The following is a 23433-nucleotide window of genomic DNA, read 5'->3' on the forward strand; positions in this document are numbered from 1 at the left end:
ACGATTGGGTTATTATATTAGAGTTTATCCTATATGTATTTGAAGGATTGTGAATGCGGGTCCCTAAAAAATACTATGTTTTTGCAACTTTGAACCATTCCATTTCGAGGGCCAAAAATGAAAGAAGCTACTTCTCTTCTCACCTCTACTCATTCATTATATTAAAATGAATTAATTATTTTCACTTGTCCAATTTATAAAATTAAAAAATAATTTTCATTATTAAATAAGTCATTTTTTTAAGTCATTCAATTTATTACATTCAAGTGATATGATAAAAATATCGCTTTATTAATTCATAAAAGTGTAATAATTTGATCAAAAAAATTTCAGGCATCCTAGTTGTTATATCAAGTGATATACATTAGTAATATAATTTTATTTCACTTCTTTAAACATGTGAAGTTGATAATGAATAAGTAAAAATAAAGAGAGAATAATTTTTTCTTTTTGATATTTCATTTATTATACTCAATTAATATAGTAAAAATATTATTCTGTTAGTACTTCTTAAAATTTTCAAGTCCATATTGACTAAGTAAAAATGGATAGAAAAAAAAAATTGATCCAAAAAATTTCAAATATTCTATTTTATATATTAAATTTAAATAATAAAAATAATTCTATAGCTTCTTTAAATATGCACGAAAGAAAGAATTGATCCAAAAATAATTCCAAGTATTCCATTTCCAGGGCTAAAAACAATGGAATAAATTAAGGAATATGGTTTTTTTTCTTTTTTCTGGTTAAATAAATTAAAGAAAGAAAAAGAGGAAGAAGGTGAGAAAAGTAGCAGAAAGAAAGCAAAATAAAAAAACAAAAGGAAACGCTACCTCTCTTCTTCTTCTGTTTATCAAATCGATCATCAAATTGTAGTATAAAAGTTGGATCCAATTTCATCTAGATTCGCTTTTAAAGAAGAAGAGAAAAGGGAAAAAGGGGGTAATGGGACAAGCTTTTCGCAAGCTATTTGATACTTTCTTCGGCAACTGTGAGATGAGGGTATGACCAAACACCCATTTTTATTTCCTTTTTGTTTTGTATGTATGTATGTATGTATCTTGATTGGAAATGATCACTTATGATTTTGCCAATTTTTGTTTCGTGGGGTTTCTTTTTAGCTCATTCAAGATAATGGGTTTCACATATTTTCCCAATTTCACTTATGATTTTGCAAATTTGAGTAACTGGGGTTTCTTCTTAGCTCATTCAAGATAATGGGTTTCACTTAAATTCTTAATTTTCGCGCTTTCATGCACCTCGATTAATTCCATGAATAGCTTCCACCTCCCACTAGTAACACGTATAGGTATTAAGTAACTCTGTCCATCTAGGCTAGGACAGATGGGAAGATATTACTTGTAGTTTTAGTCTCGGATTTGAATCTAAGACCTCGTGGTTCTTAGCTCACTTTATTGACCACCAGGCCCACACCCTTAGATGCGGGCTGACTACTTAATTTACAGTTATTTTTTTGGTCCAATTAAAAGAAAGATGTAAACTTTAAGTGACCGTGACTTTTGATCCACGTCTAGTTAAGAGGCAATAAGTTTAGCTATTTTGGGTTTTCCTGTTTCAGCTATTGAACTAAAAAAAAAAAAAGGGCAGCCCGGTGCACTAAAGCTACCGCTATGCGCGTTGTCCGGGGAAGGGCCCCATAACAAGGGTGTATCGTACGCAACCTTACCTTGCATTTCTGCCAGAGGCTGTTTCCAAGGCTTGAACCCGTGACCTCCTGGTCACATGGCAGCAACTTTACCAGTTACTCCAAGGCTCCCCTTCGTTTCAGCGATTGAACTGTTTACCTTAATTAACAATCTTGTCTATCTTTAGTAGTCTTGCGTTAATTAAGAATCTTGTCTGGGTAAGGAATTTAGGGGTAGGAATTATGAATAGTTGTGATGTTTTTTTTTTCTTAATTTTTTCTTGGGTACATTGAAAAGGTTTCTTATGATTATCGATTTGAATATCATCCATTATTTTGGGATCTTCTGTTCCGAAGGTTTGAAGACGAGTCCCTTTTTAACTTTACTATTTAATTGCCTCCACTCCGTCAAATGGTTAGATTGTTGTAGCAGGTTCACGTATGAAGTGATGCTTATTTCTTATCATCTATCCATCATCTTTATAGACCATTGCCTTATGTTCACTACATGCCCTTTGTCTCTCATTATTTTCTTAGCTGCTTATTCTTCTCGTATGTGTACTTGCAACAATAACAACATGATGCCCAGTATACTTCCACAAAGTGGGGTCTGAGGAGGGTAAATGTATGCAGTCTGTACCCCTACCTCAGAGTGAGGTAGAGAGGATTTGTGTAATTAATTATCATATATCTTTCTTCTGTGTTTTTATCACTTGGTTGGCATAGGTTGTGATGCTAGGGCTGGATGCAGCTGGGAAAACAACTATACTGTACAAGCTGCATATAGGAGAAGTTCTGTCCACAGTTCCGACTATTGGTATGCTATTGCTAAAAATTCTCATTCGCAGTGGTGTGGCACTTCGACTTTGAAAATGTTCTGTTGGAGTTTCAGTTCTGAATCTTCTGGCATTTATATTGTTCTTGACTCGACAACTTATTTTTTAATTACCTGTTACTTGATGAATTTTAACTTTCAGCTAACTGCAAAATAACTTATCAAGGTACTTGTGAAAAAAAAAGACCTATCAATGTCCTAGACAAAACTTTTAAAAAAACACCAAGATCTAAAAGATACGTTATCTTTGTGACTTGTGAGCAACCTACATAGCTAAAGGGGGTTTGTTTCCTTATATAATCAGAATCTAGATCCGAATATCACTCAATTTTGCTGTCTTTCGGCAATAAATAAATAAATAAATAATGGATAGGTTATAATTGGATGCATGGTAATAATTGCTGAGTATTGTTAATTTGCACTATTCTAATTCGCAATGCAAAGTGGATCTTTATTACCAGAAGAACCACTTGTATACCTTTTTGTTTGAGAAGTACTCTTACACCTTAGTTCATTAGTTTCAAAAAAGTATTCTTAGTTCATTGAAAAGATTGCGCCAACACTTGTTACAAAGAAGAAATTTTGATAGAACATGCTAGAGACAGTTTAAAGCTTCATCAACCAAATTATTTATTTCTAGTTCTCCGACTGAAAATAAGTCCTTATTTTCTTCCTAATTTTGAGGCCATCACATAAGATCACACTATAGTGGTTGCATAAGGCACAAAGTTGGAATCTCAAATCCCGAAATGGAAATTTCTTCCTGTTTGCAATATCGCAAAGTTTTACAGAAATGAGTAATTGAACACCCATGTGACCACGTGAATGCTTGTATATGTGATAACTGGTTATATATGCATGGCATGCAGGTTTCAATGTAGAAAAAGTGCAGTACAAGAATGTGGTTTTTACTGTGTGGGACGTTGGTGGACAAGAGAAATTAAGGCCACTCTGGAGGCATTATTTCAATAACACAGATGGACTGGTAACTCCATATATGAATAGATTGTATCTGTGTCGACTATTATGCATCTACTGTTGATTTTAATTTTAGTATCATTATATGCCATAGGGAAAGATGAATTTTCCTGCTTTACTTGTAGAAGAAAAAGGTGAATTTCCCCTCCTCTTTTTTTCAGTAGGTGGTATTATCTAAAAGCCGAATAGGAAGCTTTCCTGAAGGGTCAAGATATTTTAAATGAGAAGATGTGTGAATGTGATTTGATGTACTATATGAACCATCATTACTGAATGCATAAGTCAACTTCTATATCAAAAACCAAACCTACATTTTCCCTTTTATTTGAACTGCCTACAATTTCCCTTTTATGTGAACTGCCTGTAACTGCTTGCACATCCTGTCTCTGTAAAATGGAGATTATATCTGTTTACTAAGTGCTTTATTGTATACAGATTTACGTTGTCGACTCTTTGGATCGAGAGAGAATCGGAAAGGCAAAGCAAGAGTTTCAGGTTCTGCCCTTTGGACTTTATCTCTTTGTCTCAGGTACAATGGTCACTTACCTGCTGCAATCTCTTTCTTAATGTGTTTCAGGCTATCATCAGAGATCCATTTATGCTTAATGCTGTCATCTTGGTTTTTGCTAACAAGCAGGACATGGTAAGTTTGTGAAATCATTGGGTATTTTTTGTTTGTTATCTATATTTCTCTCTTTATGTACTGTTGGAGGATACGCTGCTAAATAAATCCAAGAGAATAGATACTCAAAGATTTCAACTTTCTTACTGCCGCTTTTATAACAAAGTTACCTTTTTTCTCAAACGCACAAAACATACTCAAGATTATGCAGATTTTATTGTGCTTATTATCAGATCCTATTTCCTGGCCTTTGTAAGCTTTGACATGCTGTTTTGTTTATTGAACTTCCCTGTATGTGATCTCAGCTGATAGTTGATATATTGTGGTACTTGATTAGTGAAAACAAATTGGGGTGGTGGAGTCCGTATCTCATCAGGTAGATGCTCATGTTGTTTTACCTCACGTAAGCATACTAATTCAAGTAGAACTAAGGAACGGGCACACCCCCTTCCTTTCACTTTCTCCATGTCCACCATAAGAAAAACTCCTTTTCCCTTATCTTTCTTCCTTTCCACCAAAACCATAAGTAGACTGTGAGAATAATTGAATTGCTTGAAATACATAATTGCTGAAAAGTCATATATTCTGATTCCATATTTTAGATACTGGTATGATAGATAAAAATGTAACTCATGGAATTAGAACAGGATGACTGAAATGGATGAGTGCTACAACAGTGTCATGGGTCCCAGATAAAGTGAAATGTCAGTTCGATGAAATGGTTGTGAGACCAACTTCTTTTTATGGGAGTGAAAGTTCGACTGCGAAGGTCTAACATATTCATAAAAAGGTCTAGTTAAAATGAAGGTTTAACTGTTGTCAGGAGTGTTTCTAATATGATTTGAGATTTTTGTAGACATAATTGTGGGTTTTAGAGAATCTTAAGCTTAAGAAAACCCGTCATGTTGCCAGAAGTCCTTTTTGTTTGATTAAAGTTGTGTAGGCACTCCACTTTGTGGGAAGATACTGGGTATTTTGTTGTTGTGGTGGTAAAGTTGTGTAGGCCAGTGTAAGAGCGTGGATTTAGAGAACCTCTAATTTGCATAAAGACAAATTATTTAGTGTTAGAATGATATGTTCGATTTTCTCTTGTTTACTGATTAAAAGAAAAGAATGAAATGGATTCAATCAAAGTGTAGTGGATACAAACAATTCGTAGAGTTGAAGCCAACTGGTTTTGGGATTGAAGAATAGTTGATTGATCAATTGGTTTGTGGCCACAAACTACCTATGATTATCCATTGGAAATGGTGGAAAGGGTTCCAAGGGCAAGGGCTATGGCGTTATGGAATTTTTCCATCAAGAAATATGGTTATGACAGTATTATCCAAAAAAAAAAAGAGGTTATGAGTTATGACAGGAAATGCACCTTGGCACTTACAAAAGCAGAATTATCATTTGTTTGCACACTAAACAAATAAGTATATAGACAAACTAGTACAGATTCAAAACCTCCCAAACCGCACGTGTGGGATTACACTGGTTATTTTGTTTTTGTTGTAGTCCAAGCATGACCATGAACTGTAGCAATAAGATGATGCAGCAGGTAACAAAGCAAACGGGCAGGTGAGTACTAATGGACTAGCTTGGCAGGATTAAGAAAATGTGTTGCAGCTGCTTTTCCCTCAATAGGAACATGAAAGTGACTTGTAAGTTGTAACCGAAGGCTACTGAGTAATTAAACCTCTTGGTAACTGCACGTAGGGCTGTGCGTAAAATACCGAATTACCGAACCGAATCGAAAATTTTGGTAATTGGTATTCGGTAATTTGGTATTTGGTATGGAATTTGGCAGTAAAATTTTAGTATTTCGGTATTCGGGATTGCGTTTGGTACAAGATATTAATACCATTTGGTATTCGGTATTTACCGCATATCGAATTATTTAATATATATATATATAATACGGTATGTCTAACTAACCCAATAGACAATAGTATTAGTCATTCCAAGGAATCTATTGGACCTTGATAATATATGCATAAAAAGCACAAAAAAGAATACTAAATAGGGTTTCTATTAAATATACTTTTTGAAGTTTAAACTTAGTTTGCAAACCTCCAACTTTAATATGGTATTACCAAATACCGTACCGAACCGAAGCTTAATTTACCGATTACCGAATTACCAAACCGATGTTTTAAAGTATGGTATGTGGTATCTACTCTCAAATACCGATTACCAAATTACCGAACCCAAACTTCAAAAATACCGAACCGAATACCGAACGCCCACCCCTAACTACAGGAAATCCTAAACTAGTGAAAGGAGCGTGACCCAAAAGTCATGAACAGTGCTAGTAATACTCAAAATTTGAGTCTAATAGAAAGGAAATTTTCCGATTTCCTAATCACGAGCTTTCCATCTCACACCATAACCTGCATTTCAATTTTATTGTGGGAGTGGTCTCTGTTTATGTCACTTTTCTCTTGCACTGTGACTGCTGAGTAAAAAAGTGTGTTGGGCGGAGTAAAAGAAGGATGGTTGCCATTTACCTAATGTCCTCCCTTCTTCCTTTTTTCTTTTGGTTGGGTGGATAAACGTCCACCTTTAACCCGTCTCATGTTGTTAGGAAACGAATTGGAGGGGCTTTTGCCCCTCAAGATCAGTTTTCTAGGGGGACGACCCGGTTCATACCTACTCCGTAGGTGTCGGGGAGGGGGGGACCACTCCGGGCCTGACCTACGCGCCCTCACCCCAGCTTCGCTGGAGGGGCGTTTCGAACCCCCGACCCTGGCACACCACGGTAAGCAAGCTTACCGCTGAGCCAAGGCCATCCCTCAAGATCAGTTTTCTATCTAAAGGAATTTGTGTGAATGAGGCAAATCTCTTTTAAGCATCTCCTAGTCATACCAAACAATGTAAAAAGAAGCACACACACAAGCCGAAATAAAACATAATATAACGTAAAAGAAGCAAATCAAATTTCCCCTCTTATCCCCTTTCCATTTTCCCCTCGTGTTAGGTAGATGTTTTATCATCTTGAACCTTTTTGTTTTTTTTCTATTTTTGGTCCAGAAAGGAGCAATGACTCCAATGGAAGTGTGTGAAGGTCTCGGTCTTTATGATCTTAAAAACCGAAAATGGCATATACAAGGTGCATGTGCTCTTCGAGGGGATGGCCTATATGAGGGACTGGACTGGTTATCGAGCACTCTGAAAGATGTCAAGGCTGCTGGATACTCTTCCGTGGGCACTTCAGCCTTCTGATTGATCAGGTCTGCAACTTAGCCTTTGTCTTCAAGATTGTCGTATTCATTCATAATCTGTTGATCTAACTTTCTTTTGCTTTTGCAGGCCTACCAAGAATCTATTTTGAGGGACAAAGCTGAATACCCTGCCGCCTGTAAATTAGAATGCCTGAACTCTCATCAAATATTTTTACTTGGTTCGTTTGGATCTGTGCTTTTATGCAGTGGAATACTGACCTAGGGTGAAGCTTGATTTTTGATTCTGCTGCATGCTGAAAATGTGAGCTTTGCAATTTGGTCTTCTCTGTACACGAGAATTGTCTGTAGTATTTTAAGCTTGTATACTTCCACATGAAATAGGTGGTTAATGATCTCCCTAACAAGCATGCGAAATCGATCCACCCTGCTCCATGAGAAGTTTGTCCCTATAATGTCGATATCATTCACGTTCTTGCCTCTTAGCGTGTGTTCTTGTGGAACAGTTTATCTACAATGAAACATACGGTATATCTTTTGACACAATTGTCTTTGTACTTTCATGAAAAGACGAGTCCTTGTTCTCTCCTCCACAAAGCCTTCTTGTTGCATTCATAGAAGACTCCATAATCAACATTTCTCAATTGCTTTGCTTTGGCAGTATGTGGAAATATGTTTTTGTCATTGAAATGATGCTTCTAGAAATATTATGGAAGGATCACTATTCACTTGACCACTTGAAGGGTGTTTAAATCTTGATGAAAGCGCTTTAGAGCAGGAATCAAAACGTTAACTTTCAGTTTCGTGGCACTTCTATTCATGTACTGCAACTTGAGAAGGGGCAATATAAAGAAGAAGTGCAACTGACAAAGGATGTTTAGATAGCCATGGATGAACTTTAATGGTTCTCTACTTGTTTTGCCTTTGGCAATTAGTTTCTCAAGCCTTTTTACTTCCTTTCCACTTTCTTATCGAGTTACAAATGCATAAAAGTTGTTTTTAGCAGTGTAATAATACTTGATTTCTGCCAAGCACTACTCTGCCAAAAGTTGAAAAATAGAAGGAAATGCATCCACGGATTGCAACTGTTAAGAGGGTGCCAAATTATTTATTCAACATCCCTCCATTCTAGTTTGAAAAGATAAGTAGTTTGAGAGAGAATAGATAGATTGAAAGAAAGATCTGGTGGATTCATCATCATATGAGAAATTTTAGTTTTCCATACAAGTATTGAAAGTAACTTAAGGAATACCAAAAACAACAGGGATTAAAAAAATTCCATGTCTCAAAAGTAGCAAATCAAGAAGGTTTGCAAGGCTGATCATCTTCCATCTTCATTCCACGCAAAGGTTCACTTAATGGCAGGCGGAGTGGGCTGCCCCTAGTATGAGCTTCAATTTTTGTTTTCGCTGGTCAAACGGTTTTCTGGAAGTTTTTGCAAGGCTGATCTTGAGGTTGCTGCCTGTGCATGTAAAAGAACACTTTAATATACTCCACATTTGAACATCAACAATCACAAGTAAGACACGAATGAAAAAGAATGTTGTTCTTACCTCTTTTCCACTAGGATGTTTTGAGATCTTTAGTTCTTTCAACATTTTTGTAAGCTTCCTCAAGCTTAAATTTTCCAAAGATTGCTGATTGTTATTACCGACAGTTCCTTTGTTTTGTTTCGTACAAACCAAGTTTTCCTTGTTATCTGAAACAACCATCTGTCCTATGTTTGTCTCTGCTGATGAGTTCTCAAGTGGTGCCTGAGTGATGGGTTCTGGATTTGTGCTTGCCAAGGCTGAAGGATTTTGCGTAGGATCCAGTGCCGAAGTGAAGACTGGTTCTTGGGCAGCATTAGGTATGACAGAAGCCGGGGGAGGGAGAGCATGAGCAGTATCCACGCTATCTTCTGCATGATCGATTTCACATTCTCCCATAGGTTCTTCTCCAGCAACTTCTGTACTAGTTTCTGAAAAATGTAAACACTGAAGACTATGAACTGCACTCTCCACAATAGCCTCAGCATAATCAACTTCAGATTGTTCCGTGGGTTGTTCCTCTCCAGCAACTTCCACAGCATCAGCTGATGCATCCACATTAGCGTCAGTACGATCAACATCAGTTTCTTCCATGGGTTCTTCTCCAGCAACTTCCACAGCATCAGCTGGTGCAGCCGCATTAGCATCAGTATTATCACCATCATATTCTTCCGTGGCTTCTTCTCCGGTAACTTCTAGAGAATCAGCTTGTGCAGCCACCTTAGCCTCGGTACAATCAACATCATATTCTTCCGTGGCTTCTTCTCCGATAACTTCCAGAGAATCAGCTTGTGCAGCCACCTTACCCTCAGTACAATCAACATCATATTCTTCCTTGGCTTCCTCTTCTCCAGTAACTTCTAGAGAATCAGCTTGTGCAGCCACCTTAGCCTCAGTACAATCAACATCATATTCTTCTGTGGCTTCCTCTTCTCCAGTAACTTCCAGAGAATCAGCTTGTGCAGCCACCTTAGCCTCAGTACAATCAACATCATATTCTTCCATGGCTTCTTCTTCACCAGCAACTTCCAGAGAATCAGCTTGTGCCGCCACCTTAACCTCGGTAAAATCAACTTCATATTCTTCCATGGGTTCTTCTTCACCATCAACTTCCAGAGATTCAGCATCTTCATATTCTCCCATGAGTTCTTCTTCTACAGCATTTTCCGTGTCAGGCAGACACTTGTGCTGACTACCACCCACCTTAGTCTCTACCTCATCATTTTCCGTGTCAGGCAGACACTTGTACTGACTATCACCCACCTTAGCCTCTACCTCATCATTTTCCGTGTTAGCTTGCATGTTAGTCAGACACTTCTGCTGACTTGCACCCCCCTTAGCCTCCATCTCACTGCTGGATTGCCCGACCAAATAAACCTCATCAAAATCTATGTTAGTGTCTGGATTGACACTTACAGGTTCTCCAATCAACTCTTGTTTTCCTGCAACATCAGAATCACATTCTGCACCCTCATCTACTTGACATTCAAACATTTGATTAGAATTATCTTCTTCCTCCCCATCATCATTTTCTGCCACAAAATGATGCTTGGTCAGAACCACATCAGCGTCATCTGAATTACTCCTGGTATTATCATCCATGTTCTGAAAATCTTCTTCCTTAGTAGCCTCAGCATCAATTTCAAATTCTTCAACGGGTTCTTCTCCAGAAACTTCTTCAGATCCTAAAAACAATTTCTTTTAATTATCACAAAGCAACAATACTCTGTACTAAAACATTAAGAATGTCATACGACAGAGATGGTGATAAGACAGTAGATACAAAAAGTACACAGAAGAACAGATACCATTTTCTTGAATCTTTCTGCCTCGAGAAACATAGCAATACATACCATTGTTATTGTCACGAAGTGCTCCTTCCTCTGAGCCCTCTTTTGCTTTTGTATCTGAGGCAACAACTACCAGGTCATTGCCACTGTCTTGTTCAACACCATCTTCCATGTCTACTTCGTTTTGTACCAAGGTACTTAAATCTTGACCTGATACAGTATCTGATTCATTCTTGATGTCCAAACTCTCGAGTGATTGCAAATCAACACCTGTAGCATAGTTGCCAGTCAGATCTGAGACCAAGTGAAGTTCATGATAAAGAAAGAGGCTAAGGATTACATAAGCTTGCAAAAGTTACCATTTTTGGTTAATTCTTCAGTCTTGTGAGAGTTCACCTCCAAACTTTCATCAGTTTCTTCAGAAACCGCATCAAAGGTAAGGATTCCTGAGTTTTCATCCTCTTGTGTGCTTGATTCCTCCTGCATAGGTTTCCCAGCTAACCTCACTGATCGACGAGTGCTGTACACTTGCCTAACTGAACTCTTTGCCTTCACTTCCTTCCTTTGGCTAGCGCGGGAAGCTGCTGGTGTCTTAGGAAAATTCTTCTTCTTTTCTTCCTCAGCCTGATCCTCAATTTTCTCTTTGGGTTCACATTCCTTCATCACATAATCCAGCTTAGCGCGAACTGAAGTTGTTGCAGCCCTCCTTCTGGTAGTTGGCAATGCAGGAGTTTCATGGACATCATTTCTAGCTTCATCAACGTCTCTTGCCACCGTTCCTCTCGTTCTGCAGTTACTCTTAGTCGAGGTCTGCAAAGTTTCTGAGTCATGTTTGATTGTCTTTCGTTGGGTAGTTCGGCGACTAGTCCGGGGTACACTTGATACTGCTTCTGACTTTCCAGGAGACTCCATAGATGAGTTTGCAACATCAGATTCACATGATTTCAAGACCTCTTCAATACCATCAACCTGCCAATATATTTATTCAGACACGACTTAGGCAATAAATTTGAGTACAGGTAATTATAGTCAAAGATTTATTGTTGCTTAATTAGGTGGGGTTCACACAATCCAACAAACAGGAATGAGTTTGGGTATAGAAATTAGAGATACAAATATAAAGATAAATGAATTTTTTAACTTCCAGTAATAATAATGAAAAAAATCAATTATTTTTGACAGTCCATAGATTGCTCATATTCTAGAATTATCTTAAAGATTAAACTACCTTTTCGTCATATATTTAATTGAAACTAGAAAAAAAGTATTATTTGAAGTTGTGTTAACAAAGAGTTTTTGAATCTTGAAGTTGCGTTTGGATATGCATCTTACTTTTTAAAATAATTTAAAATTTTGTGAGTGAAAGTGAAATTTCACTCAAAAAATGGTACAGGAACTTAAAACTGAAACCTATGGCCAAATGAGAGCGAAGGGTTAACCGCGCCAATAAATATAATCTGGCAAAAGCTTGCTACCATATAGGTGATAACAAGTGAAATCAAGTTAATCGATTTACATACTGATCCAATAAAAAAATTAATCACAGATGGAATCAGATACAGATTTTCCTCTTCCTAGTGTAACCAATTAAAATGATGCTTAATTAATTGTATTCATTTTGAACAAACTGAATAATGGTTTTGATTCAAAAAATCTTACAAACACGGGAGAATTAGCTACTCATTTCATTTTGATTGTAAATAAACTAATCGATTCTACACAACAGAACAGCAGAGTAACTAGATTTTGATTTTAAAAAACTTACAAAATCGAGAGATTGAAGAGCATCGGCCATGGCAACATTAGTCATATTAGCTGGGATTTTGTTCTTCTTGCAAAGAGCTTGCAATTCTTTCCTTGTAAGGCTGTGGAAATCCATTTCTGCTGTTGAAATGAAACTGGAAATCGATATGTGAGATTGTTCGGGGACGGGGGTGGGGGAAGAGGGATTTATGAACTGCACTTGGCTTGACAATGATGAGAAAAAGGTGGGGTATTTATACCTGTCTTGGTACACAGAAAATGCCTTTGTCAAATATGACCGTTGGAGCGGAAATTCAAATTTTTTTGAACTTTGGGCTGGAAAGAGAGACCCTAAGCCTCTTAATTATTGGGCTAAGCCCACTTATAATTGTTTGAAGGTGTCCAAGATATCTGGCCTCATGAATAGTTTACCTTTTTGGTTTTTATGGTTGATTTTGTAAATAAATAAATTACTATTTTCCTTTTTTTAATTTAGGGATAATACATAAACATGTCATATAATTGGCCTCGATTCACATCTATGACCTTCAACTTTAGATACGCACAAGTAGCCACTCAAATTTGTATAAAGTTGAACAAGTAGATACATGTGTCCTATGTGGCGTTATACACGTAGGATGTCATATACGACACAAATTAGTCACGTAGAACGCCATTTAATATGCATGTGTCTACTTGTTCAACCTTATACAAGTTTAAGTGTCTGTTTATGTAAATCCAAAGTTGGAGGGCACATTTATGAATTATACCTTTAATCTATTTAGAAATGGTGCACAATAATTATAAAAAAAATTATTTTGACAACATGATCACATTTCTTCAATCACAATCTTAGAGTGAATCATTTTCTTTATATGCTTGTTAAGTCTATGCGAGTCATATTTTTTCACACTTATCGTTCTTTAAAGAGAAACACATATAGTCAAATCTTACTGTTTTTTTTTCTTGAAAAAGATTGTTATAATAATAAAGAATTATCAATACAAAGATTATTCCATGATGAAAAAGCTTTTTTTTTTTTAGGGGCAGTGGCGGAGCCAGAATTTTTATTGAGGGGGTTCAAAAGTCAATATATGAATTAGTCAAAGGGGGTTCAATATATACTATATATACATAAAAATATTTTTGACCATGTAAAAATAGTATAATTTTCCGACGAAGGAGGTTCAAATGAACCGCCTGAATTCAATGTGGCTCGAGGGGGTAACTCATGTTCTTTATATGCGAGTCATGAAACTTTTCCTTCTACTGCAAAATATAGGACAAAGTTCAATATTGTTAGTAGAACTTTGCATGATAAGGAACTTGCAAGAAAAAAGTAATACTCCTTATTTTCATTTTTATAAACACTCCAATAATGAGCTACGATGTTATCGAGCTTCACGAGTTGGCTATTATTATTCTCATAAATGGTGTCATTTATATTGTTCAGAAAAGTCCATCAACTATTAAGTGTTAATATAATATTATCCTGTCTATAAGAGGTATAATACATAATATAAAGGGTAATTTTATTTGGACTCCTCAGTCTTCACGCTGTGATAAAGAAAAAGAGAATATATAACTGGCCAAAGCTTCCATTTTATCGAATCCGGAACTAAAATATGCCCTCCAACTAAAAAAGAAATCAATATATATCATATAAAAAAAAAAAAAAAAGAACCAAAATAGACTTTAATAAGTGCACAATGCTCTTAAATTTGTAACGGAATCTGACTGACGGTGTTAAAAAAGTCAAAATTTACATTGTGCACTTATTTGAATTTATTTTATTAATAGGTTGTGTTTCACGTGCCATTTTTTAAAGATTATTTTAATAGAACAATCCATTTTTATGGATTGTGCACTTATTTAGTGCACAATTCATTTATTTGTACTATCTACTTTTTTGCACATTTTTTTAATAAATAAATAGATTGTGTACTAAAAAAGTGCACAATCTTTTTAAAAAATGATTTGTGCACTAAAAAAGTGCACAATCTTTTAAAAAAAATAATTTATGCACTAAAAAAGTACACTTTGTACTATTCATCTTGTTCAAACATATCAACATCAATCTTTCATTGCTATGAAAGTTGAATTTGTGCACATAAAATGTGCATATTATCCTATTCACTTGCTTCAACAGTCCTTTACAATTTCTATATAAAGAGAAAACATGGTCTTCTTCACTGCAATAACTTCAACTTTTTTATAGTTCAGATACATTTTATTCATTTAAGTCTTAAAGAATTAATAGTGAACGCATCAAAGTTGTACTTTTTTTGGACGGTGAAATTGTTCATGAGGATAATACAATATATTATAGTATTTCTCCCATGTGCAACGTCAAATATCCAATTTCAATTAGTTATCAAGAATTTGTTGATTCAATTTTTAGAAGGATGAAAATAAAAAGTGATGATTATGATTTATTTATAATCGGACAATATCCAAATTCCTTCTCATCAAATGGTCTGGTAAATTATGGAGAATGGATTATCAATGATGATGAGTCATTGACTGAATTTTTAAGGCTTCCTTCTGATTATGCCAGTCAAATAAAATTAAATATTCTTCAACTTTATGTTAAGAAGGAGCGGACGAGTCATCATGCGCACACTCCTGCACAGACGAATGTCTATACACAACTTGAGAATCCAACTAATATTCATGATGCCCGGTTAAGTCAATATAGCAATTTTTTCAACGTGAATGTTTCTCAATACTTTATGTCGAGTAACATACCGACACAAACTTCAGTACCTGATTTGAATGAAACTTTGAATCAAAGTGACTGGTAATGTCGATGAATATATTTTATTATTAGTAATATTTATTTTGATTGCTTTGTGTTTATTTGTTATGTCATATTATTGTTATATTTTTTTCAGGGGATTAACTCTTGGTGAGACGAATAATGATGATTTTTTGGGGCAAGATTATAATTATGGCCAATCATCATAGCTTGATTGGGTGGGCAATGCTGGAACATCTTCAAATATTCCTCTTTCGTTGAATCTTGATGTTGTCGAGTATTATCGGTAGGTAAAATATAGTTGTTATTATATTTATTTATATTTATAACATATATTTAAAATATTTAATATTAAAAAATACAGGATTAATGTATCGCGAGATGAGCATGTCATTTCCGAAGATATTGAAAATGGCGATCAAGCAAATTATGGCGAATTGTCACAAAGTGATGATAGTGCATCTAATAATGTTGATGGAGGTGAATGCCCCTATGACTCGTCATCGAGTGATGATGGTGTGAGATTCAATTCTGGACGAAGATCCAAGTCCATGAGCCCTTATCCTGAACATGAATCAATTCCACAGACATCAATGCAAAGACCGACACCAATGTCACAATCAAACAGTAGACCCCATTTTTATTCTAATGAAGTTTTATTTCTTGATCATTTTCAATAAGCACCCAATGTGTTTATGGATAAGCATGAAAATAATTTTGTCCCTACAGGTGTGTGGCGTGAACCGGCTGATTTTTTAAATGATGATTTTTATCTTTCTAGCCAGATGTTGCTCAAGTCAAAAAAAAATTTACAACAGGCGGTTAAACTCTATCATATTAAAGAAGAAAGGGAGTTTTTTGTTGTTAAGTCTGGAAAGAATGTCTTTAGAATTTGTTGTAAATGTGTAGATCAAGATTGTTCTTTCAAACTTTGTGCTACAAAGGATAGTAGTAATAACTTGTGGAAGATTGACAAATACATTGGCGAACACACTTGTAATATGAGTGATTGTCGTGGAGGTCACAACAATTTGGATGTAGACATGATTGCAACTGTTCTCGTGCCGTATATTGAAAAGACACCGAGGTACTATTTTTTATCGACTGCATTTCACTATACAAATCAGTAGTTGTATTTTTAATTATAATTATTAAAAATAATTTGTTACAGGTATCCTATCAAAGATTGTCAAATGTCTGTTCTTAATAAGTTCCGCAAAATAATTAGTTGGCGAAAGGCATTTCTTAGACGAAAGCATGCATTTGAACAAGTCTATGAAAATTGGGAGGCCTCATTTCGTGAATTACCAAGGTTTATTGCTGCTATGAAACATTTCAATCCAGGTTTTATCGACGAATGGCGATTCGAACGACATGAGGGAGTTGATGAACGTGTTTTCAACTATGTGTTTTGGACGTTTAAGCCATGTGTCGATGGTTTTCGTTATTGTCGGACGGTGATATCGATATATGGAACACATGTACATGGTAAGTATGACATAAAGTTGTTAATCGCTGTAGGTACGGATGGCAATGGCTCCATTTTCCCATTGGCTTTTGCAATAGCAGCGAATGAAAGCTTTGATACATGGACTAAGTTTTTGAGCGATTTGCATCAGCATGTTGTATGTGGTCGTCAAGGTATTACGTTGATATCTGACAGACATCACGGCATACTTGAAAGTGTCTCTGCAGAGCGTAACTAGCAAGCTCCTTTTGTCTATCACCGTTATTGCTTACGACACTTGAAGGCCAATTATCAGAGAGCATACAAAAGGGTCCGGCTGAACAACCTACTATGGGCCGCTGCAACAGCAATGCAGGAGAAAAAGTTCTTGTTACAAATGGAGTTGATCAAGGGGACATAATTGCCAACATATGAGTGGTTGATGAAACTCGACTTAGAAAAATGGACTATGCACAAGGATGATGGAAGGAGATGGGGCATGCTCACAACGAACCGCTCTGAGTCATTTAATGGTCTGTTAAAGTCTGCTAGAGGTCTACCAGTGATTGAAATGGTCAAATTATCTTACAGCATGGTTGTGGATCGTTTTGTTCAGAGATCGAAGTATGCAAAACAACTCTTGGTTGACAAACAAAAATGGATGTCGAATCCATTTAAAAAATTTGAGGAATACAAAAAAAAGGCATCGATGCACAATATTCAAAATTATTTGGTGGCAGATAATATATTTCAAATCAGGACATTCAACTCCCATCATGGAAAAGGTAGTAATAAGCAAATTGTTAATGAGACACAACGAACATGTACGTGTGATAAATGACAATCAAATCATTTTCCATGTTCTCACGCCATTAGGGTTTTTGAATTTGTTGGAAATCCAGCATGGGATTATATTGCATATGAATTCTCTGTGGTGTGGTACAAAAGAGCTTACTCTGGTCAGTTTATTCCACTTGGTGATGAGGATTATTAGCCAGCAAGTCTATTTTCCATGATTGCAACTAAAAATTTTTTGCACAAAGTTAAGGTCAAGTCAACCACACGTACTCCCAATGAAATGGATGTTTCACAAACTAGTCTCTCCCGAAAATGCTCTACTTGCAAACAATCAGGACATGATAAGTGTAATTGTCCATCGAGAGTGCGCAATGCTAATGCATAAGGGGAAGCAAATACCTCTAGTGGTGCTAGTACTTTTAGGACATGATTTTAAGTGTATGTCTTATTATGAATTATTTTATATGTTATTATATTACTTATTTGTGTGTCAATGAATGGTGTGAGTGTTTTATTGTAAAATAAAAATTTTATGAGATAAAATTTTAATATTTTTATAATACAAAATTACAACATAACGTACAAAGAAAAAAATTACATATCTTCTTCGTCAGTTTGTGGAACTACATCGAATTCATATTGTGTTGACTCAACTAAACTCATTTGGTTTATACAACAATATGACACTCCAAAATCTAGTGTTTGAGGTAAATGCTTTTGAAGGCCTATCCATTCATTGACAATTGGATATACTGGATATGTTGAATCTCGATGTAGTGTCTGATTTTCAAGTAGTTTCCAGTGCTCCTCTTCATCTGCTTCTTGAAAGATAAAATCATCTAACGTATGAAAAAGTTCTAATGCTTTTTTCATTTCTGATATTTCCTTATTTAATTGTTCAATAACTTGTGCTTCATCCCTAAACTTACATATCTAAAATGTTGCGGACAGTGCCTTTGGAACGCTCAAACAATGCCATAGACATAACACCTCATAATCACACCGCTTAGAATATAGTTGAGTCCACTGAAGTGTTTCTCCCCAAATAATAAAATCTTTAACTTTAGAAGAGTATGTTTCTCCGACAATGATGTGGCCAGCAATTTGCAAATTGTGGTAAATCGAAATAGGTTTATTTTCTAAGGGACGAATTCGACCATACTATTTTTTTCCCGACAAATCAGTATAGCCCCCAAATACTTTTGCAGGATTTTTTGAAATCCTCTCAATTTTTATTTTCTAATATCGAACCAACTTTTCATTGGAGTTTGGCGTAATGAGTTTTAAGATGTTATATTTTTCTGTATATTTGTAATGTGTTATTTATAACATAAAGAATAAAAATATTTGCAGACATTGCACTAATAAAGTTGTGTTGTCAATCAAAAACGTCAGCCCGTCAGTCAAAAGAAGAGTTTACAGTTCAAAGTGCATAAATTATGTGCACTATGTAGCCGTAGTTTGCAGAAGATGTGTCATATAAAATTGTGTTGTCAATCAAGGACGTTAATCCGTCAGTCAAAAGAGGAAAGTACAGTACAAAGTGCATATATTATGTGCACAATGTAGCTTGTAGGTTGCAGTAGATGTATCAATGAGGGACGTCAATCAGTCAATCAAAAGAGGGTTGTACAGTACAAAGTGCATATATTATGTGCACAATGTAGCCTCTAGGTTGTACTATATATCAGTCCGCTCTTTGTTCGTTAATTTGTTTCAAAATATCTAGAAAGAATTTTCCTTCAATTTCCTCTATCACCTTCATTTGCTTATATCACCTTCAATTTCGTGTTCCATGAATTATAATAGAAGGCTTGTTTGTGCCTGTGGGTCTCCTCCAGTTATTAGAATTTCATGGTTCGATGATAACCCCGGACGTAGATTCCTCAGTTGTATGCATTATGGTGTAAGTAAATTTTATATTTTTTATTTTTATCTTTTTTTTCTTAATAAGTAATTTTTACAACTTTGTTTTTCATGAACTGCAGTCCATATTTCGTACTTGGGAAAAGGCATCATTTCCACCCCATACTATACAAGAAAAGTCTAAGCCACACCTAAATTATATAAGTGACCTATTACACACCTTAACTATATAAAAGTGATATTATTACCTCCCCGCAACCCCCATTCTAAGGCGCATGTGTTACACTTATTTTAGGCGTGTCCAGCCTATTAAATAACAAAAGTAAACGGCTAAAAATATTAAGAAAAAAGGCATCGTTTCCACCCCAAACTATAGTCGAAAAGTCGAATCCACACCTAAACTATATAAGTGACCTATTACACATCTTAACTATAAAAAAGTGATACTTTTTACTGACGTGGCAGCACGTGTAAAATACTACACTACATGCAAGTGGTGGTAGCCTGACAGGGTGTAAATAGTTTCACTTTCTTTATAGTTTAGGTGTGTAATAGGTCACTAGTATAGTTTAGGTGTGGCTTCGACTTTTCGGATATAGTTTGGGGTGGAAACGATGTTTTTCCCCTTTCGTACTCCTTGTAATTTTTTTGATTGGTATGATCCCGAATTTTCACGTCAGGCAAATATTGTGATTTTGGACTTGTTGAAGAAGACTAACAAACAACAAAAGGAGTTGAAGGCCAAAAGGATCTTAAAGCTAATTTTGAGCATTAGTTTGATATGTAATCTGATGATATTCATTTACTTTTTGTATCGTTGAAAGAGAATCGTCTACATATGATATCGTATTTTGACTAATATAATAGTAATTCTCAGTTGATAAAAGTAATATATATCTATAATATATTAAAAGTGTAAAGACCCTTAGAAAAGTGATTTGAACTTTTTGTCCTTCATTAAAAGTCTCTTCTTTAGAGAGAATCGTCTTTTCACTATTTTCCTCAAATTATTATTTAGTTATTATTAATATTAGAACTTTAAATTTAATTAAAATCTTTATTGAGTTAGGAAATAAAGTTTTAAATCAATTCAAAGCTTACCTTATATGTAATTTATTAATAAATTAAATAAATAAAAAATAATATTGATTTGAATTTAAAAGAATAAGGAAAAACACGTCTGAAGCAAAAAAAAAAAAAAAAAAGGAACAAAAAAAGGAAAATACATAAATGGAAAGTTTGAGGTAGTTTTCTAAAATATTAATTAGTATGTTTTTGGAGTTTATAATAACAAATCATCATGTATTTGTGATAAACAATTGCTAATAACTGAAAAGTTTTTACTGAAATATTAACAGTATTTATGTTTGTATGTTCTTGAAGTTTAAATAATAAATTATCATCTATTCTGAATAGGTAATTGATAATTGAGATGTTGTTTGTGATTTTTTATAATGACTCATATATAATAAATAATTTAAAATTGACTTATTTATAACTTTTACCAAATTCTTTGGATTATATTTCGTCATAAGAAATTGGTTAGCCACTCTAATTGTGTACGAATTTCTTTTTTTTTTTCTTTTATCCACATAAGATATTAGGAGATTTAGTTAAATTAACACTCTAATTTACGTTTTATTTATACTAGATGTCTTATATGAGATATATATGATCCAAACAAAGTAATGTCACTACAAACGGATAAAGTAAATTAAGTTTACGAAACATTCACTAGAAATTGTGCGTCTCTGGCCTCCACCGCTCAATAATGGCTGTGATGAGACTATGGTCAAGCTGTATCTTACCTACCCTGACAACATCCCATAATCCCTCCCTGGAAATATACTCTATGACGCGCTGATGGGGGCGGTTATCAAAAAACGTCCATGCCGCGTCACATATTTTTGGCTCCACAACCTCATTACAATCAATATCTTCATCCCACAACTTTTGTGATCTGTGACACGCTTGTAATTTAAGTAATGACTCGCTTGTAATTTAAGTAATGACTCATCAATGGGCCCAGGATGCAATATGTGCTGCATTATATAGACCTATACACCAAATTCCATTAACGTTAGAAAATATTTCTTTATATTATATTATAATTTCGTTACCACTAGGGTCAATCAAGAGAGATGAAGAAAGGTGACAAAAAGATGATGTTAACGTGCAATTCATTAGTATTTCGATCTTTGAAAGTTGAAACATAATGGACTAATTGTCATTCTTAAATTCATTTGCATTTTCCATCAAAATTCCTTAACATATAAAAATAGAATTCTAGAAACGGGCAAACTGATAGTCAACATTGATTGTCAATTCCTTCTTAATTTAATACTAGTATGTTCAAAACTTTAGTCTTCCTTTTGGACAAACATTACATGCCTTTTCCATTTCAAAACTTTAGACACCCTTTTGGACAAACATATCATGCCTTTTCCATTTCAAAACTTTAGTCACCCTTTTGGACCAACAGCTAGAGCAACAAACATCTAAAATTCCCACAAAGTCTAGCATTAATTCTTAAAACCCCATTATCCTCTTTAACCCCAATTTACAGCATGTTAAAGAGCATGAATTTTTAAAAAATTTCACTTTTAAATAGATAGAGCTAACAAACTTCAAATCGATCAAAAATACACCTTTAACATGATTAAAAAATAATCACATACATACAACCACGTTACAACCCATTTTTTTTCATTTTGAATATGTAGCAAAAAACAATATAAAAAATAAACCTTTTAACATAATTAAAAAATTAAATTTCAACTAACAATGGGGTAAAACTAACCTTTTTTCAATGCTTTTATATCACTTTAACCGACAAAAGTAACAATAAACTTCTGGATCGTTAAAGGGCCACCACTGTTGAATTTTTTTTTCAAATAATACAAAATGAGGGGACCATTACAATCAAAGTGGGGGACCAAACTATTAAAATTTTAAGAGAGATGAAATGGGAAAACGACCTAATTTTTAGAGAAATGGGGGGGACCAGCGGTCCTTTTTAGAGAGAAAATTGAAATGGGAGGATGAAAAGTTAATGTGAATCAGGTTTGTAAAAAATGAATACATATTGTGCACTTATTAAGTGCACAATCCATAAAAAAATAAATTGTGCACTTAATAAGTGCACAATGTGAATTTTGACTTTTCTAACATCATCAGTCAGGTTCCATTACAAATTTAAGGGCATTGTGCACTTAATAAGTGCACAAAGCCTATTTTGGTTATTTTTTTTACATTGGTACTTTTTTTAATTGTAGGACATATTTTGGTTTCGGACTCCATCCTATATAATAAGTCAAAGCAGACTGCTCATTGTTGGGTTCGAAATCGAGAGGGCGTCATGCGGAAGTTTAAAGTTTGCAAACTATTTGATACGATAAATAAGATGACAAAAACATACTAAAACATAATATTATTGATGTAATTTGGTCAACTGGCCTACACATGAAAAATAATACTAAAGAAAACATAAAATTATTAGGAGAAAATCAAAAACTCCCCCCAAACAGACTCGTAAATGACTATATTGTGGATGCTATTGACTTGAGAAGAGGGTGTTACTACATTGTCGATGTTATTGTGTTATAACTTGAGAAGAGAGTTGTTCTATTTATAGAGTTACAAAAAAACCTAATAGAAATCTAATAGGAAATAGATATTTTCCTACTAGAAAACCTTTTCTACTAAAAATAAACCTAATAGAAATTTAATAGGAAAGAAATTTTTTCCTAGAAACCTTTTCTACTAAGAAATTCATAAAACACAATTATGATAGGACAAATCCTAACAAATCTTCCCTTGGCCTGAATTTTCTGGCAAAATTGATCATTATCTTTTTCTTCGTGTAATAAAATTGATGAGAATTTTCTGGCAAAATTGATCATCATCTTTTTCTTCGTGTAATCTTCATCACTGTTGCTTGTCATGGTTAAAAATAAAGTTTAAAATATTATGGGTTAAAAATAATTTTAAAAAAATATCTTATTTTTAGTTTTAAAATGTTGAAAATGTGCTTTAAGTTCCTTCTTCACATGTAGCTAGACAAAAATCTCTATTATTGCCAAACTGTTACAGCATGATTTTGAAACCACTTTGAACCTGTTTAATCTCGTCTCCCACATCATTGGGCCATTAAACCATAAGCTCTCTGATACCACTTGTTGGGTTCGAAATCGAGAGGGCATCATGCGGAAGTTTAAAGTTTGCAAACTATTTGAGATGATAAATAAGATTATAA

The 23433-nt window shown here is 34.7% G+C and overlaps 2 protein-coding genes across 2 annotated transcripts; one reads left to right on the forward strand and one right to left on the reverse strand.

Annotated features, from left to right (window-relative positions):
• The first annotated feature begins 624 nt into the window (after nt 1-624).
• On the forward strand, nt 625-7793 carry LOC107875797 (ADP-ribosylation factor 1-like 2). The gene is made up of 7 exons (XM_016722636.2): nt 625-1002; nt 2372-2462; nt 3350-3465; nt 3894-3953; nt 4036-4101; nt 7099-7298; nt 7378-7793. Exons 1-6 carry the CDS (start codon nt 946-948, stop codon nt 7288-7290), a joined length of 582 nt encoding a protein of 193 aa, XP_016578122.1. The 5' UTR covers nt 625-945; the 3' UTR covers nt 7291-7298; nt 7378-7793.
• A 619-nt stretch (nt 7794-8412) lies between these two features.
• On the reverse strand, nt 8413-12542 carry LOC107875796. Its single transcript, XM_016722635.2, has 5 exons — nt 12332-12542; nt 10926-11535; nt 10630-10836; nt 8801-10461; nt 8413-8709 (listed from the first exon to the last, which is right to left on the reverse strand). Exons 1-5 carry the CDS (start codon nt 12443-12445, stop codon nt 8641-8643), a joined length of 2661 nt encoding a protein of 886 aa, XP_016578121.1. The 5' UTR covers nt 12446-12542; the 3' UTR covers nt 8413-8640.
• Nucleotides 12543-23433: the final 10891 nt, after the last annotated feature.

This window comes from Capsicum annuum, chromosome 6 (assembly GCF_002878395.1).
Source record: "Capsicum annuum cultivar UCD-10X-F1 chromosome 6, UCD10Xv1.1, whole genome shotgun sequence".
Lineage (NCBI taxonomy): Eukaryota > Viridiplantae > Streptophyta > Magnoliopsida > Solanales > Solanaceae > Capsicum > Capsicum annuum.

Bases quoted from the DNA above. Each gene is read 5' to 3' on its own strand.
- LOC107875797 (XM_016722636.2), top strand. From the start codon at position 946: ATGGGACAAGCTTTTCGCAAGCTATTTGATACTTTCTTCGGCAACTGT. The intron at 3,954-4,035 runs GTTCTGCCCTTT...AATGTGTTTCAG, and splicing joins AGGCAAAGCAAGAGTTTCAG to GCTATCATCAGAGATCCATT. The intron at 4,102-7,098 runs GTAAGTTTGTGA...TTTTTGGTCCAG, and splicing joins TTGCTAACAAGCAGGACATG to AAAGGAGCAATGACTCCAAT.
- LOC107875796 (XM_016722635.2), bottom strand. From the start codon at position 12,445: ATGGATTTCCACAGCCTTACAAGGAAAGAATTGCAAGCTCTTTGCAAG. The intron at 10,837-10,925 runs GTAACTTTTGCA...ACTATGCTACAG, and splicing joins TGAAGAATTAACCAAAAATG to GTGTTGATTTGCAATCACTC. The intron at 10,462-10,629 runs GTATGTATTGCT...AATTGTTTTTAG, and splicing joins ACTTCGTGACAATAACAATG to GATCTGAAGAAGTTTCTGGA.